Source organism: Scomber scombrus, chromosome 19, assembly GCF_963691925.1.
Source record: "Scomber scombrus chromosome 19, fScoSco1.1, whole genome shotgun sequence".
NCBI lineage: Eukaryota > Metazoa > Chordata > Actinopteri > Scombriformes > Scombridae > Scomber > Scomber scombrus.
This window is the reverse complement of record NC_084988.1, coordinates 27,338,846-27,358,299: the sequence shown is the minus strand read 5'-3', so window position 1 is coordinate 27,358,299 and position 19,454 is coordinate 27,338,846. Positions and strand designations below refer to the sequence as shown.

The 19,454-nt window shown below is 38.7% G+C and overlaps 1 protein-coding gene across 1 annotated transcript; it reads left to right on the top strand.

Annotated features, from left to right (window-relative positions):
- Positions 1 to 437: 437 nt before the first annotated feature.
- Positions 438 to 16,316, top strand: gabrg1 (gamma-aminobutyric acid type A receptor subunit gamma1). The gene is made up of 9 exons (XM_062439848.1): positions 438 to 514; positions 7,770 to 7,930; positions 9,199 to 9,266; positions 10,436 to 10,656; positions 10,964 to 11,046; positions 12,796 to 12,933; positions 13,098 to 13,250; positions 15,674 to 15,876; positions 16,035 to 16,316. Exons 1-9 carry the CDS (start codon positions 438 to 440, stop codon positions 16,314 to 16,316), a joined length of 1,386 nt encoding a protein of 461 aa, XP_062295832.1.
- The last annotated feature ends 3,138 nt before the right edge of the window (positions 16,317 to 19,454 follow it).

Below are 19,454 nucleotides of genomic sequence, written 5' to 3'. Positions count from 1 at the left end.
ACGTATAATCTGCATACGGACCTCTGTGGATAAACCTGGAATAAAAAAAAAAACACCAGTGGCAATAATAACAGACACACTAACAACACAAATAAGCATGAGCTCAGTCACTATGAAAAAGCAGATGCAGACTGTCAGAGCAGCGTGTGTGAGAGGGGGAGCCTGTTAGCGGCACTGCGGATGGACTGAAGAGCAGAGTCAGCGGTCCCCGGCAGCATCCTCACTCTCTCTGCTCCATCCTCCCTCTACACACACACACATACACACATACACACACACACACACACACACACAAACACACACCATGGATGCATCTCTCACATGCTGCCGTCGTTACATTTAACCCTGATCTGCTGCATTCATAAGCGACCTGACGACAAAAAAAAGCACATTTCCTCTTGGTTTCCGTGAGTCGTTTCACAGCTGCGGAGCAAGAAATGAAGCGGCTGCTTGTGAGGGCTGTGCGGGACAAAGCCATGAACCCCTGGCTGCTCTTCGCTCTCCTCGGACTCTGGTAAGTATTTACTGATGTGTCTCCATCGTGTAGACAGGAGGAAGGTTTGTCATGGTGAAAGGCTGCAGATGTTGACCGCCTCCTTCAGGCTCATCTTTTGCCCTCGACAGGAATCACTGTGTTCCGCATCTTGTGTTCTACCTGCGGATCAGGAGTGTGTGTGAGCTGGGCCTGGGAGAGGCAAAGGAGAGGCATTGATACCTTGCTTCATCCGGAATGTTACTGAAATGAAGTAACCTTGAGCAACATGTCGGATTGTCCAGTGTGTGCGGAGCCCCGCTGATTGTGTTTTACACACAAAGACAGCGAGGCTTTAATTAGAGTTTTGGTAGTATAAAGGGGGGCTAACCCTTCATGTCATAGCAGTAGGATGTCATGTGGTTTATGGGATGATGGATGTTTTTGTTGCTTGGAGGACACAGATGTTCACTCACCTCTGTCAGCTGCACACACAGGTGTGGATTGTGTAGGCCTGCTCCTCCAGCTGTGTATCCTGAATGCCAGGTAGAAGCAGCCAATGTAGTGAGTAGACACTTTCTTTACTCAACACACCATGTTGCATATACACGGTCATACACCAACTGTAGATATGTATAATATTCTTAAACTGAGATGCAACAGTTATTCTAACATGGCTTTTAATTTTAAGTTCTTGTGTGGATACTCCTGGATCCTACATTTCCCATAATGCATCTTAATACCTTCTTATTTAGAAACCTGCCTGTCAAACTCCTTTGCTCATGAATGTGACTGACAAACCCAAACATTTTTACATTTGACCATTCTGATCTGAAATGTACATAATGTAAAGTGAACAGATTGCCTCCATTCATTGCACCTCATCAAGATGTTTTATTTATTTTATGATTGGTCAGTAAAAAACTAAACACAGACACGGTGCAATACAATCATCTCCATCCCTGAATGAAACCTCATCAGTGTTAGGGTTAGGAACCACTACAGTAAGTACAGCAGACTATACATGTTATTATATACCTTTAACCCCAAAAACCAACCACCACTTCTCTGAAATGCTTCACTGCACTAAGTTTGCCATGAGCAATAAAATGAACAATGAACATACGTAAGCAGCATGAAAAAAAAAAAAGTCCAAAAAGGAGTAAGAAGCAACATGCTTATCTAGTCCTATCACTAACCTATAATAATGAATCAACTTTAAGATTCACATAGTCCATCTGCCCCAGTGCCCATCATACACATCTAAACCTCTATGTTCATCCTCTTCATACAAGATCAAACTCTATCTCTTTAAATCAAGAATATGAAATAAGGAAGCAAATCACAACATTACCATTCCTCAATTCTTTACCTTTTTTGTGCATTTTTTTTACCCATGTGACATTGACTATGATATTTTTCAGATTTGTGCAAACACAACTTTGTTACAAATCAATCAATCAATCAATCAATCAATCAATCAATCAATCAATCAATCAATCAATCAATCAATCAATCTTTATTTGTATAGCGCCAAATCACAACAAAATCATCTCAAGGCACTTTACACATAGAGCAGGTCTAAACCGAACTCTTTAATCTAATTTACAGAGACCCAACATTCCCACATGAGCACGTGGTGACAGCAGAAGGAAAAACTCTCTTTTAACGGGAAGAAACCTCAAGCAGAACCTTTACCAGTTGGGGTTGAGAGGTTGACAGAGAGAAAAGGGAGAAAAGGAGAAGAGGGAGAAAGAAGAAATGAAAAGGAGAGGGAGAGAGGGTTTTTTTTTTGTAGGATTCATAATGATTGTAAGGTGCTTTTTGTAGGTGTGGTCCCACGCCTCCACGCACTAATTCAGACACAGTGATACAAGTGAACAATACATAGTGTACAGTGCTTAATGAACTGCAACATTCCTCGCCTACTTTGCTCAGACATATCTTATTTATTCCATCAGAACTCGTGGTTTAATATCACAGTCAGTTTAAATGTATTTACATATACTATTTCTATATTAAAATGATCTATCATCACTTGAACTTTTTTTAAGATTTCCAAACAACAAAAGTTTAGTTTTGTTCAAACAATATAGGACTTAATACTGACCTAATAATCCACAAGTGGCAGGAAAGACTCTGCTTGCCGAGCAGCTGCTGGAACAAATGAGATGACAGTGGAGAGATTCCCCCAGAGAAGAACATGCTGAGACAGTATTAACTGGCGCAAAAATCAGTGAATCATCACTAACAGTCTCCAGTTGAATCAACATGTAGAATCAAAGCAAAGAGACTTAGTGGCTCACCAGTTCTCACTGTGTGACTTTAAACTTGGTCTGAACTCAAGCAGCAGCTACAGCTCAGTGCTGAAGGCTGAGCCCCAGTGTCCAGCTGCACTGCTTCTAACAGCTTCCACATGAAGAGTGTGACTGGAACCAACTGAGTGAGGAAGACATTTAGACATTTTAATATCAGCTATGTCGTCAGCTGTGGTGATTGCTGCTTGCTGCTGGAGCAGCTCTATCAACCTGAATGTATCCATCACTGACTGAGTGATGAAGTTACACCACTGTTGGCCCAGTGTTGGAGTTTGTCTCCATGTGTTTACAGTGTATGTGTGCTCTGAAAGACCTTGCAGTGCAGATATTAAGTCACACAGCTGATGGACTATTGGCCTTGAATATTAATTAAAAATAAACTCACCGTCTAGGTAAGGACCTAGCCCTTTTACTACATGACTAAATTGTCATTGTGTAGTAAAATGTCTCCATCCATTCTACAGCTCTGTTCTTATACTGTAGACACAGAGAGGCAGGCAGTCTGAAGGAGTTTCTATGTTTAGTATGAATTTACATACTTAGCTCTGATTAGAAATGTCTTTTTTTCATGTTGCCACTACCCTGGTGCATGATGAAGTGCATTGTGTTTAGTTGAGTGGAGCAGAAACAACTATGTGCTTCTTTTTTTTTGGAGGAAATAGAAAAAGTGTGGTTTGTGTGAGAGGACATAAATCTGAACCTTCCTCAGCTGTAACATGCTGTAGCTGCTGGGAAACTTTTGAGTGGTGGGCCAGCAATTCTCAATTCATAATGAATGGCATCCTTGGTGGTTTGAAGCTTCTGTGAACACTGGGACAAATGTACGTAACTTTGTTCTCAGGCTTGACTGATACTGGATGTTTGGGGCAGATACTGATATTAGGGAACAAAAAAAATGAGTTGAGGGCTATTTAATATCTATACTAACATTCATGGAAATCTTGTTGTGGACTAAGATGACGGTTACATGGACAGATTATTACTAGACCAACACTGATTTAAGCTCTAAAGCATTAGATCATTCTAAATATGTGGAAACAAAATTACAGAAAAAGTTGTTTTTGCTATTTTTTTGCACATGGTTCATGTTTAGCAGACATGATGTATTTCTGTCCATGATAAATAAATCAAATAAATCAAATTGTAAATAATGATGAGGCACAGAGTGATGAGATGTGTTTCTGCTGCACTGGGTTATTGTGCCATGGTTTAGATTGTATCCTTCGTAGTACAAGTTGTCCAGAAAAAGGCCATTTCACAGTCTGGGCTTTGAGCCAAGTCTTCAGGTCTCTTTACAGTATCAGCTCCATGTTCATCAGCAGCAACACACCTTGGCACAGGCTGAGAGTTCAGCCATGTGGAACCATCTGCTATAGACACGACGTAGCAGGGCAGCTGAAAACACATGCATACATCTGCCTACAGCTGTTTCATTCCTAACTTACACCATTAAAATGTTCCTTTTCCAGTGGGATCCACAAAGTCATCTTCTTGAAACCCAGAGGATGCTTTGTATGTGACTCACACTCACATCTGAGACGCCCTTAAGCTTTTCCTAGATTGAAAATATGTTTTTTGATTACTTCTCAATGCAGAAAGAGCAAGATGATTGATAAAGCACTTCAGGGAAATTCACTGCAATGATAACAAAATAAATAGCTTTCAGTGTTTGCAGAGACAGCTGATATTGTGTTTATATTCTTTGCTGAAATAAGCACAAAACAAATGCATGCTTTGTAAACTAAATGTATTTTTTGTCCTTGGAGAGTCCTGTAATGATATTATATAAATTGGCAAAGATGGGAATCGTACACAAACATGAGTTCTCTTTAAACGGTGGCCCTTTGATTCCTGGACCCTGTCACAGTAGATGAGCTCAGCCACAGTGCAGCTGTTACACACGTTAGGATGAAGTTGGTTCATGTATATATCTTTGTGGTTCTTTGCAGAGAATGGTGTTGTGGGTAACTGTAGAAACTGAAACCCATCAACTCAGTTCCACATGTTGAGCTTCAAGCAACCTGAAGCATAAAAGTACACGTTAGGTTCTAGTTATGCATGGAAAGAGTGACTGAATTCTAAGTGTACCTGTTCTGTCAGACGCACCTGATAAAAAAATGAGGTTGAAAAGTATTCAGCCATGCATCCATGTGCTAGGAAAAGTCAAGTTTTCTATTTCAACCAAAGACTCCACCCACTGATTAGAACTCTTTAAAGTAGAGAAGAATTCATCAGTAATATTACTGGTGTGCATCATGCATGACTGAGAAAGAATCACATAGCATGTAACTTAAACTTCACTGAGCAGCAGACACTGAATACATTTGAACCGTAAAGACTTCATGAGGAACTCAGCCTGTTATCTTTCATCTAATTTCCGTTAAAGTGAATTGATGATGATTTAAAGATATTGTTTTAACTAACTATCATTTACAGTGATGAGTAAAAGTCTGTTAATTATTGATTCACTTTGTAACACTTCCCTTTTTGAATGAGTGCTGTCAATGTATGAGTTTATTGATTGATAACCTCCAATTCTTATTAACCAATAAGAGACTGTTCTGTGTATGGAGGAGGGTATTTAACTTTTTCAATCCATGCCATGACATTTTGATTCTGATGAAGAATCAGTGAGCGTTGGAATGTTTGAATCTTGAATAAATTGCTCAACATGTGCTCCAGTATCTTCTTTGGGTGAAGTCTTTCAGAAGTGGCCAACTGAACTGTTTCTCACAATTTGTCCTATTCCGAGAGTGCCGACCTCCACCTGTGGAGAGGCTGAAGCACTACTACTCTGGAGATATCCAGTTGATATTTAATGATATCAAGAGTGAAATCAGTCAGACATTGGACTAATAATTTATTTGTGTCAAAAATGTGCAAAAATGCAAAATTCCATAAGTTCTGTTTTATTAAAACCATCCCACCATGTAAACCTGAATCTGAGTGTAACAGCTGGCCTGTATAGATGTGCAGCAGAACACATAATATGAATTACTATCAGATCCTGATGTGTTAATGAAGTTACTGCTGCTGTGTCACGTGCCTTAATGCACACAGCCTCTTTCTCAGTTTGGAGACTCACTTATTGTTTCAGCTGCTATGTGATGCTGCAGCCAGCTGTGACACACAGCCAGCTGTGACACACAGCCAGCTGTGGACAACAAACAGAACATCAGTGCTGATGTTTCTATGAAATACCAGATCCATTCAGTGACACCTGAACAACGTTATTGTAAGATTCAGACATTAATGTAATGTGTCAGACCTGCATGTGTCTCAGTAATAGCTGTACTCTGATAGTTCAGATAATGATATAGTAAAACAAGCAAAATACATGAAATGGTTTGTGATTGTAGAGAGCTCTGTGTGGGCATCTCTGTGCAATTTGAGGCTATTGTGCAGTCTTTGCAGTTTTCATTATGGATCAATCTGTGTGCTGAAATGTGGAGAAAAACGCTCTGTTTACAGACACAAACAGACACAAAACAAGGCAAATAACACTCAGTTGCAGAACTGTATGGGCGTGTTTGCATTGGCGTATCATTAGCACAAAATATTATGTGGACAGGACTTGAAAACAGAGCAGATTTGCTATTGCAGAGAATGGTGTTGTGCAGTGCTGTTAGCAGGCACAATCCATTCATTGTGGATTTGGCCCTAAGACCATTTTGTGTACCAGGCTGTAAACATGTTTGTGTTTGTTGTTGTTGTTGTTGTTGTTGTGGAACTGACTCACTTTTGGAGCCAGCCAAAAACAAGTGACCATTATAACTGCAGTGTTTGGCACCTCCACGTTTCACTTTTCAGCAGCAGTGAGAGGAAGATACATGACTGCTTCTGACTGATGTTTGTGTTCTTCATTCTTTCTTAACTTCACTCAGTATTTTGATGTCGGGAAAATTATTTATTTTTCTGACATTTTACATTTGTGACACATCATTGAGTTTATATAGTGACTTTGCTGTGGTAAACATTACTGTTGCTGCTCTGCAAACATTATTTAGTTATATTTTTTCATCACTGAGTATATTTGTTTCACTTTTCTTCTTGCTAATACCTGAGTGTAATATGAAAAACTACAAGTGTGGACTTTTTATACATTTTGTAAGGTTTAAAATGATGTGAGAATGCTTAGTTTTTTGTGAATAACATCAAATTTTCTTGAACCCCCTAAAGGTCCTGAATATTTTGAGGAATTTCATTCTTTGACATTCATTACATACTAGTGCAGTGCCCGTACAAAATCTGTTTTTGCATGTGATAAAACTACAAAGTCAGACATCCCAACTCTCCCGCATATTGATAGCGGCTCCCTGACACCCGCAAATGAGATCCAATCTCCCAGAATCTGGAGCGTGCAAGCAAGAGCGCGCGCTAGAGAGTTACTGCGTGTGTTTGACTATTAATGCAACGTGTGTGAGAGCAAAGCGTCCTGATAGCTCTGTGTTGCCGCTTATCAGAGCAATCCCCTTCTCCTGACAACACAGTGAAACTGAGCTCAGTATACAGCAGTCATAAGTGCTGTTTAAGATGTTTTGACCTTAAAAGAATATAATTGAGTGAAACATTCATTGAGGGAAACAGTATTTGATGTTTTGACAACCAATTCCAATATATAATGTAACAATACATGAACTTTTTCATGTCAAAACAAAAAAACAAAATCATTTTATTTGTATCATTATTATTATTATTATTGTTATTGTTATTATTATTATTGTTGTTGTTGTTATTATTATTATTATTATTATTATTATTATATTTATTATTATTATTAGTGTTGTTATTATTATTATTATTATTATATTTATTATTATTATTAGTGTTGTTATTATTATTATTATTATTATTATTATTATTATTATTATTATTATTATTATTATTATTATTATTAGGGCATCTGCGCACAGCCACATTCTGTATGATATTTCTTTGTTTCTTGCAGTGATTTCTTTTTTTCTTCTGCTACTCCACAGTGCAGCGTTTGGGCCCAGTCAACAGGAAGACGAGGATTATGAAGATGTACCCATAAATAAGACCTGGGTTTTATCACCCAAGGTCTATGAGAGCGACGTGACTTTGATTCTAAATAAACTGCTGGAGGGCTACGACAACAAACTGCGGCCTGACATTGGAGGCAAGTCAACTTCATCCTCTGGAGATGTGTTTTGTGGGGACTGTGTTAGATGTTCACTCAGCTCACAGTAATTAGGGGAATTCAAAATATATTTTAAAACAGCCTTGTTCAGTTTGAGTTAGTGCCTTTTCTTTGCATGTACACATTTGGGAAATTACAATTTCTACTGCTATTGCCTGGGGAGAAGCCTGCATCTTCTTGTATAATATTCTTGCTCTTACAAATGAAAACTTTAATTCTTATTCAAAAAAAGCAATTGCTCACTTCATTTGTGTTGCAAAGCCTTACTTGGTCCAGTCTGACCAGTACCTTATGATGGCTTATGGTAGCAAACTATATGATAGTGTAACCAATGTCACTGAAATTACATTGTACAGTACCATTTATAATTGTTTTGTTTTCCTGCTGTGCTTCAAAAGTCACATACAGTAGGTAGCTTGATGGATCTGAGAAGAATGTACATACTGTATGTATAGAGGTAAGACAGAGATTGATTCCCCTGACAGCCACAACATACAGTATGTGGTTAGTTACATTTTCATGGAGATTTTAAATTAGATACAGCAATGACAACAATAGTGCTGATTTATATGATCAATTTAAGAAGTCATTTCAGAGTTTTACACAGTCTTCATCAGAAAATGTATTGTTTTGATAAGTTTTCATGACATTTAGGACGTTCCAACTTTCCATGATTCTGAGTACCTTAAAGACTTCTTGTCTATGTTGCGGGATAATATTGATCTGATTATTAGGAAGTAGATTAGGAAGCTTCCATTTCCTCGGTCCTTGGTCATTGTTTTTTGAAAAGGCGTACACTGTACTTTAACCCTGATATGTATGAATTTGTGGTTTCTTGTAAGCCCATGTAGGCTGGCCATATTCATATGCATACACCATGATAAAAATCTCAATCAATCAATCAATCAATGTAAAGGTGTTCATGCATTGGCTAGACTGTAGTAGAGCAGAAATATGATCGTGTATGAGTGACATGTCATGTTTTGTTGTGTGAAAGGGGTCAGATAGGGCAAACTTTCAAGCAGTACTGTATACATCAACACCACTGTCTTGAATTTTATTTAGGCAACATTGGGGATGTATTGGTATTTAAAACATAGAATGATGTACTTTGCTGTAGCTAACTTTGTAGGTTGATAAGGACGGATGGCATAATGCATTAAAAAGTCTGTTCAGATGTCAACTGACAAACATTCATAAATGTTAATTCTCTCTGTGTCAGTACAGTATGTCTTCTGTTGTTTCAGTGAGGCCAACAGTGATCGAAACAGCTGTGTATGTCAACAGCATTGGACCAGTAGACCCCATAAACATGGTGAGACTGTGTCCTCTATTTATTTATTTATTTTTCTCTGCTGATGTAAAGATAGTGGATAATGGTGGGATCGAACCCCTTGCTAATGTTGTAATTATGTATAATGTTGTTTAACAATGTGTTTTTACAGAACAACAGTAATGTGCAGTTGTAGGTCACCATTTAGATTTATCATATGGGAGCCATGAATGTCTGTACTGTTGTAAATATAACATTATAGGTAATACTAAATGACTGTGGAAATCCATTCTTTGTAATGCTACTTAAACTGCACACAGCCTCATAATGCTGAGGTGACAACATCCTCTTGCAGCCATCCAACTGTGCAGCTGTGATGAAGGGTTTGATCAGGGTTTCAAGAGATATATACCTTTTAACTAAATCTCCATCCACTAAAGATGACTAAAAGACGTGGTTGAATGTGAAAAAAACCTGGTGGTGAGGGTAATGGCGCTTTTCCACTACACAGTTCCAGCACGACTCGACTCAGCTTGCCTCGACTCGGTTTTTTTTGCATTTCCACTTGGGAAAGTACCTGGAAATCCTTCCAATAGCTGTTGAGACAATTCATTCAGAAAACAACAGTGTGTACATCATGATAGCGTTAGAAGAAAGCTCAACAAAGCCATTAGGATTCATCCTCCCCTTTGAGGGAAATTAATGTCTATCCAAAATTTCAAATGTTCATGGCAGTCCATCCAATATTTAAAGCACTTTATGTCCTGCTGACTGTAAGATGTGGTTGGAATCCTGGAGTAAATAAGAAATAAAACTATTTCTTTTTTGCAATCGTTATGCAACTCTCTTTTATGTCGTTCTGTATATTAAGGCTGCAGTGTGTAGAATTTATTGGTATCTACAGGAACAGACATGGAAGAAATAGAATGAATGAAAATAAGAATTGTTGTGTTTTTGTTACCTTGGAAAAAGCCCTTTATATCTAAAAAGGAGTCCTCACCCACCATGTTGAACAGCCATGTCTCTATAGTAGTCCAGAAAAGACAAAGCAAGAGGGCCTTTTACATTTTTCACAAGGGTATTCAGTTTATTGCAATCTGCAACATCACCACTAGATGCCACTAAATCCTACACGCTGGTACTTTAATATTCTTCTTTAAACAGTTGTGTGGTATTACAGTATTTGCATGGGTTTTCTATCTGTGTTGCAGGAATACACCATTGATATCTTCTTTGCCCAGACATGGTATGACAGCCGACTGAAATTCAACAGCTCGATGAAGTTGCTCATGCTCAACAGTAACATGGTAGGCAAAATATGGATTCCGGACACATTCTTCAGAAATTCCCGGAAATCAGATGCCCACTGGATCACCACTCCAAACCGCCTCCTAAGGCTATGGAGCAATGGAAGAGTGATGTACACACTGAGGTAGGACAATTATGTAGCCAGTTTGCTAATCCTTGTGGTAGCCATTTTATTGTTGAACTATCAGCTCCTCAAAAATCTTTGTTGTTTGTGCAGCTTTAGTGTGTGCATCTGTATTTTGTCATGTAGTTCTCTTATAGATGGCCACAATTTGTCAAAGCATGGTCTAACTGTCATCATTTTTTCCGCATTTGTTGCTGTAATTACAGAGAGAACATGAAGTATCTTTACTATGTTCAGTCACACTTGGGAGGGAAAAAACACAATGCTGAGACTTGCTTTTTCTCTGTCACAATTCTGTTTCTGTCAGGTTGACTATTAATGCGGAGTGTTACCTTAAGCTGCATAACTTTCCAATGGATGAGCACTCGTGTCCACTGGAGTTTTCAAGCTGTAGGTGGTCAAACGTTTTCCCCTCCCATTTTTGAACCTGTCATCTCAACTTCAACTTCCGTAACTTGCCCTGTGAGAGGGGCTTCTGTTGGCTAGCATAGAGACTAAGCCTTGTTCCTTCTCCTTGCCAAAAGGCCCATCTGCTTGAGGCTGCCCTCTCTAAGCCTGTACCAATCTATCATCTGCTCCACCAGCGGAGAGAGGAGGTCACCCAGTCCCATTTGCTCTGGCAGACTTAATGAATTATGCACCCTCTCCCAGTCTGATTCATGCTGTCTGTGTCATCCTTCATTCGTCTCTTGCATTGTGCTTCAGCTTCTCATGTCTTGTCATGACCTCAATCTTCCACACACCAGTGAAAAATTCAAAGACCATTCCATGGAGTTGAGGACAAATGTGAAGACCATTGCAGTTGCACAAATTTCATCAAATGAGCAAAAAGCTGTGGTAATTATGTAAACTGCTTACCAACTGAAGATACCTCACCTGAAATGCAACAGCATTGGTCATTTGTTCGATTGCCTGATAGAACATATATTTTAATTTTACTTACAAAGGAGCATCCATTTACAGTTGTGCAATAATACTTTCTCAGTAGCAGTGATGGAAGCACTGTGACATTTGTATACCACTGCAAAACTTTTAAAGGAAGAGGAGTGATCAAAAGTCAAAGCATGTGACTTCTACATCAGGACTTTGGACAGAGGCTTTGGACCACATCATGTCTCCAACAGTCAATATTAACTCTCAAATGACCAATGTGTAGGATTTAGTGGCAACCAACTGAATACCCCTTACCCTCCCCCTCCCCTTCCAAGCATGTAGGACACCTATGGTGGCTGTGAAAAGCAAAAGGCCCTCTCTAGAATGAGCGATTGCTTTGTCTGTTCTGGGCTACTGTAGAAACATGGCTGTGCAAGATAGCAGAATCTGCGGAAGAGGACCCGCTCCCTTTTATAGATATAAAAGGCTTATTCTAAGATAACAAAAACACAATTATTCTTATTTTCAGGTGTTTATACATTCATTAAAACTTAGTTTATGGAAAATTATATTCCATTTCTGCCATTAGATGCCCCTAAATCCTACTCACTGGTCTTTTACGGCAACTTTAACCAAACCTTACCCAAGTCCAGAACAGTCATATAGGTCATTCTGGAGGCACAGAAAAGAAAACACACAATTTTCAGATACTTTAGTTTAAGTATGAGTATGTGTTGGCCAAAAATATTTGTTGATGACAGTGTTTTCCTCTTCATTCAAAACCAAGCACTTGTTGTGTAAAACAATTAAATTCAGAGACAGTTCAAGCTTAAGTCAAATAACATACTGTGGCCTCAGCAAACAAACTTCATTACAAATGTATTTATGCCAAAGAGGATTTCTTTCCTTCTCAAAGCACCTTTAAGTAGAGTATACTTCTAGACTGTGCATAGCTTGGGTGTAGTCAGTCACTTACACCTGCACAGAATACATATTACTCACTATTATAAGAATGCCCATCAAAGCCCAACATCATACCATAGTGTACAGAGTGTTATTTGCATTTGAAGACATCATGCTCATTTGAAGAAATTTAATGAGACTGGGGCGGTCAGTTTCATCTTGAATGCTCCCCTTTGCCTTGCCATGGTACAATGTCCCCCTGTGATTGACAGATGTGAGCTTCCTGTTTGATATTATAGGCATCAGTAAGACTGATAATGTATCTTGTGTGTGTTGGGGGTGGGGGGGGTGGGGTTCCTATAGATGGTTATCCAAAGAATGAGATCATGTACCGGTGGCAGAGACGAGCAGTGGAGGTAGCAGACCAGCGGTACTGGAGACTCTACCAGTTTGCTTTTGTAGGGTTGAGGAACACCTCTGACGTGGCGCACACCCAGTCAGGTGAGAGCCACGTGTTGCCAGTCTTCCCTTTCTATTCTCATATTACAATAAATCCCAGACTGTGCTCTACCCTGCCTTACCTAAATTCTTTGAACATCTCACTTTTCCTTCTGGACTTCTTCATATTTTACTCCATATCTGTATCCACTTTGTTCATTTTTCAGGGGAATATGTCATTTTGACGATCTTTTTTGACCTGAGTCGGAGAATGGGCTACTTTACCATCCAGACCTACATTCCCTGCAGTATGATCGTTGTCTTGTCCTGGGTCTCCTTTTGGATCAACAAGGATGCTGTCCCAGCCCGCACATCTTTAGGTTTGTCAAAAATGCATCAGAGTGTTCATTTACTTTGTGACTTGATCAATAGCTCTGTAAATCATAATGTCCTAGAAGATATTCATCCAGGTCACGGGACATCAAGAAATTCTACAGTAAGGCAACTGGACTTGCTTGCCTGAAAGCATTTTTAGTGCTAACTGATTCATGGGCATTTAGCCTTGAATCATGGGGGTTACATGTAGGAATTTAGACCATGGCAATCATGTAAGAGCTGTTAGAGTCATATTAAACGTGTCACTTCATTTAGGTTAAATGAAGTTAAATGAAGTGACCATCAATAAAATCTGCTAGAGAGAGGCAACATTTTGAACTTCAGGAAGTGATACTCAGAGGGCTTCAAAGGTGATGTTGAACTGCACACTCACCCAGTTATCCTATGCTTTATAGCACAGAATGGGGGAAGACTATATAAGAAAATAAAGGTCATTAACATTTTGAAAGCTTGTGAAATGATATTCACAAATAATTTCACAGCCAACAGATATCACTGTTAGTGTGCACGTGAAAAAACTGCATGCACATATCTGAATTTGTAGGAGGGAAAAAGTCACAAATTCAAGTTTGTGAATGTATAATAACATTTGGCAGCTCTAGAAATATTTTGTGCATGTTTGAAAATATTTCTACGGCTTCAAAACTTCATTACACTTTCACAAATTTTAATTGGTAAGATATTTTTTTCTTTTTTAAACAAATGAACACATTCAGATATGTGCATGCAATTATGTTTACATATGCACAACAGATGGTACAACTCCAAGCTGTGAAATTAGCTCAAAATAGCTCAAAATAGTAATGACCCTTATTTGCTTCCATAGCAGACACGATCTAACACTAAATCCAATATAATCAAAATACCACTGATTTCTGTGGAATTTCAATTTTGGATTTCCTTCAAAGACGTTACTCTTTTTGTTTCATTTAGGACAGTCACCTGTTCATCTGCACTCTTGCCAATGGGCAGAAAGTTGCAAGTGAAGTGAAGTTTACATTTGGAAAGTCCATTACTTGGTTCTTTAGCCTTTTAAGTGTTCTGGCCATTAGCTCACAGCAGCCCCACCTGCTGACATTAAAGATGTATTTTTCCTGTTCTAGACTTTTTTCCAGATTGTGCTGCACTGCTCCAAGGCTAAAGGTGCGTTCAATCAATCAATCAATCAATCAATCTTTATTTGTATAGCGCCAAATCACAACAAAGTTATCTCAAGGCACTTTACACATAGAGCAGGTTCTAAACCGTACTCTTCAAGTTTTAATTTATAAAGAGACCCAACATTCCCACATGAGCAAGCATTTAGCGACAATGGCAAGAAAAAACTCCCTTTTAACAGGAAGAAACCTCAGGCAGAACCAGGCTCAAAGTGGGCGGCCATCTGCCTCGACCGGTTGGGGTAGAGGGGAGAGAGAGGAAGAATAGGAGAGAGAGAGAGAGAGTAGCACATTGAAAATAAACATTGAGGCTAGAAGGTCCGGGACTGGAATCTGTCATCCGGACGTCTACAGGCCCAGATTGCCTGTGAGATGAGAAAGCACAGACAACTCCGGGGAAGAAGTGTAGGTTACTGAATGCATTAATAGTACATGAATGTTATTGGACCAATAACATGTTCAGACCATGTTCAGACCAAGCGCGATGCCGCGCGACAAGTTTACATGTTAAGTCAATGCAAACGCGCGATTAGATGCGAATTCGGGCCGGGCGACGCGATAACGCGACGTGATGAACGCGAAAATCGCGTCCATGCGCGAGTTGAAAATGTTGAACTTTTGCGGCAACATCGCGTGACGCTGTGCAATTCAGAATCAGCATTGAGATTCTCCCGACGTCACTTACGTCATGACGTATAGCCCAGCTGGCTTTCCCTTATAAAGTTTTGAAGAATAAAAAAAACAAACAGCTGGCTCTCCCGGCATAGATTCAACAGTTAATTTACGTGTGTTTCTGTCAGTTGATGTGTGTCGCAGGAAATGGAAGAGCCTCAGGAGCCTCAGGGACACATATGAGAGAAAAGAGTAAGTGATCATGGTTGATGATTGAAGAAGCAATGTTGTTGTTATCTAGTGAAAATGGGCGGGCTCGCTACACGCGCGATGACACAAATTTTACATTATGGTCACAAGTCGAAACTCGAGCGATAGCGCAACAGATTCTCATTTGTCGCGTGATTTTGTCGCGTTCATCGCGTTTGGTCTGAACGTAGGGTAAGCTTGTGCTTCTAACTGCAAAACTGGTTTTCTCAAACCTCCATGCACTTGCACAGTTTTTTCAAAAATATATAAATTTTGCTTTGGTTGTTACATATTCTGTCAATTTCATCATCTAGGACACGAATGAAGGGAAAAAGTTTAACACATACCGTATTCCATTTAAAAATGTATCTCTATGACATTCCATACAGGTATCACCACAGTGCTCACCATGACAACTCTAAGTACCATCTCCAGGAAGTCCCTCCCCAAGGTATCCTATGTCACTGCTATGGATTTGTTCGTCTCTGTCTGCTTCATCTTTACCTTCGCTGCCCTCATGGAGTACGGCACTCTGCACTACTTCACCAGCAACAGACAGACCAAGAAGTCTAAAGCCAACAATAACACACAGGTACTTAACAAGTGAAAATTTCTTGTAAATCCATCAAGCACAGGTGACCTATGCTCAACCATGTACCTTAACACCTTCTGTGTAGTCACTTACTGCTGATCTTCAGTAGATAGATGTCATGGTAACTTACTACAATACTTATATGGTTTTCTCCACAGCAAAAAGCATCTAGCATGGTCAATATCCGCCCTGGCACGTCCCTGCTACAGATGAACAACATTGTGCCCTATCATGAGGAGGATGACTATGCCTACGAGTGTTTGGATGGAAAAGACTGTGCCAGCTTCTTCTGCTGTTTCGATGACTGCCGCTCAGGTGCCTGGCGTGAAAACAGGATGCATGTACGAGTTTCCAAGATTGATTCTTACTCAAGAATATTTTTCCCCACTGCTTTTGGCCTTTTCAATCTGGTTTATTGGATAGGTTATCTGTATCTATAAAACCAGTACCTCAAAGAAGGGTGACTGGAGTTTTGCATCTGCAAGTATATTCTAGAGACAGAGCTGCTCTTACAGTGGAAATACCAGCTTATCAAACACGTATGGCAAAAAAGAAACTGAAATTAAGCTTGCCAGCTAGTGATGAGGCTTGAAAAAATGGGGATGTAAGTCTGTCCTGTTCAAAGCAGCTGCCAGTTAATATAGCATTAAATACACTATGAAATTCTTGTTCCCCTTTAGAGAATCACCATGGCCAAATAAAACATTTCGCTTAACCATCATCTTATTCCAATGACAAGACATCTTATTGTGGATATTCATGATTGCCAAGAGATTGATCCTAATGTTTTCAATGTCCCTAAATTCCCACTTGTACACAAGATATTTGTGACATTTGACAGATTGTCAAATAATAAACTGAGAAATTCATACTCCCCAGAGCAAAAATGTATATGAATGAACCCTTAGCATTTTGGACTGCTTCCAAGGGGATAAGCTCTCTTGACTTTAATGAACCATTTGCCTTTAAACTAATACCACCCTTTTAATGAATTTAACACACCATTTGTGCTGGCGTTTGCAACGGCAGCATTGAAATACTCTTTTATTTATTTAAAATAATGACTTTGACATTTAAGGATATTTCAGCCAATTTTCTATATTTTTCTTATTGTCCACAAATCTCACATGCAAGAGCCAAACCAACAATGAACTGATCTACTTACAAGTATTGTTTGGGTATCCAAAGCCTCATATGTCTTATCCTTCTTTGCCATAGACCTCCATTGTTGTCCACAGAGGAATAAGACATATCAGACTTTGGATACACATAGATTTTTTCTCTACATATGAGATTTGTTGACTATTAGAAAATAATAGTAAATTAGCAGCCAAAGCCTTTAAGGCCAACAACTGTTGGTAACCTAGTTATCCAACAAGTCCTCCAAATCATCAGCAGGACAACATTATCTACCTGTGGTTTCCAAAGCGATAACAAGTCACATGTGACAGTGCTATGATTTAGGTCTGGTTAGGTTGAGGCCCATAAATGACCTGATCACAGTTTGGACCAGAGTTACTACTTCCTTAATGTTGTTGTCATAACTACAATAATAACCACATGGTTAACTTTAGGAGATTGCAGGGTCCTGGTTTTTAAAAAAACAGTTTTGATTTGCGGTTTGGAAAGAAACAATGATCCACCCCAGCCTCCTCCCTGTGTGGACTTTGTTGCTTTATAATAATGTAATCTTATTTCTCCCTTCATACTCATTATGGCAGCTAGAGGGTGATGTCACTTGAAGACGGGGTCTCTAAAAAAACCTAAATAAATCATATATTTTTTGGACAGCATTTTTTCTTTGGCAGCGTAGTACCTCATACTATTAGCTCATTTCATCTTTCTTCTTTGGCTTTGAAGTTTATGTAAGCCCATGAAATATTTTCTGCCTGTGTAGTAGAGTTGAGGTCTGATTGGCAAAAAACCCTGAGTCATCAAACTCTAACAACTCGGTTATCACCCCTTTTATCTCTTCTCATTATTTTCTGTTAACAACATGCAATACAGACAAACATTTAAGTATCTTTAAGTCTCATGTTCCATCACTTTCACTGTTTAATATATATATAAAAAAAAATAAAAACACAACCAATCATTTAACCAGCTGTAGTAAATTAGGTTAATCTTAATGTTAGCATATGTTGAAAGTATTCTGATTCATTACACAGATTTGAAACTGGATTTGCATTTCAAACAACAACCCCATCCTTAACAGCTCTGATCCCCAGAAATGTTTGTACAAGTAAAACTCTAGTCTACTCAGAGGAGATATTGCCATCAAAACTGAAAAAAAAGTCCAAATGTTTGTTTACTCTTTGCCACTGTGCTATTGATATTGTTCAGAAGCAGAAAGAGGAGGTAATAGCTGTAATAGGGATTTGAGGGGTATTGTTCCCACTCTGAAAGATATGTTCCCTGATTTTCTAAGACAGACCAATAGCTTCAAATTGTTTCAAAAATCACTTGAGATTTTTAATGTCGACAGTGAATTTTGAAAGAATTGTGGTCACTAAATGTTGCTGACACAAACCAGGGAGCATATCTTTAAATATTTGAACAACTCCATTGTTCATAGGGTTCTATTTTTCTAGGCAACACCTCTCAGCATTATGATTAATGAGGTCAAACTGCGCCAGCCTCTGATCAGAAGCTACTGCATGGAATGAATTTGTAACCTCTGTGAAACAGTGAATTATCATGAACAATGATGGTTGTTTTTCCAGCAGCCAGATTTTATACTTTGATGTATGAGTTAAAAAAAAAAAAAAAAAAAGGTGATAGAATTGTCATTGATGCACCGTTCAGGCAAATGCTTATTCATAGGGGTGTGACGAGATCTCGTGCCACGAGATATCGCGAGATATTTTGCGACAATATTTCTTGTCGAACTGAATTTTGTCTCGCGAAGCTATAATTAAGGGGAGCGCCAAAAAAAAGAAAGAAAAGACGATCGTTTTTCTATCACTCATTCACACATCATGTCTTCTCTTTATAATGTCACGTGTGGATCATTAACCTTGTTACAGCTTCTACCTGTTGAGAAGATCTCAGTCAGCTGTAGGAGAGGAGTAGTGATAAGTTGACCTCAGGTCTCTACACTGAGAGCCTGAAGTAGGAGGAGCAGGGAATCTAGTGCAGCTATGGAAGCCTAATGATGACAAAAGTCAAATGAGTCACACTACCAAATTATAACACAATTTATATGTTGTTCTACTTGTGTATTTATGTGATACAGGGTGTTTTTTTATTAGCAATATGTTATAATTTGTGATAATTTGATTCTTTATTTAATTTATATGTATATATTTATATATTTGGTATTTGTGATTGTATCTAACTTTTGTATTTATGGTTGTTATTTCCATAAATACCAAAATGATGATGGGGAAACCTTTTACAGTGCTGCATACTGCATATGATCATTATATATTTAGAAAGTAGAACTAAAGTAATTCATTACAAGATGATTAGTTCAAACAATTCAATTAAATTTCCATTTTGTGAATTTTAAATAAAAGAACAGTCATGTATTTCCTCATTGAAGTTTTCTTAAAAATATAGTTAAAATATCGTCTTGT

What these genes read in the sequence shown, in the direction of transcription:
- gabrg1 (XM_062439848.1), top strand. Translation starts at nt 438, where the DNA reads ATGAAGCGGCTGCTTGTGAGGGCTGTGCGGGACAAAGCCATGAACCCC. An exon ending in TCCACTGGAGTTTTCAAGCT is followed by an intron (nt 11,047 to 12,795) that starts GTAGGTGGTCAA and finishes GGGTTCCTATAG; the next exon opens with ATGGTTATCCAAAGAATGAG. An exon ending in CGTGGCGCACACCCAGTCAG is followed by an intron (nt 12,934 to 13,097) that starts GTGAGAGCCACG and finishes TTCATTTTTCAG; the next exon opens with GGGAATATGTCATTTTGACG.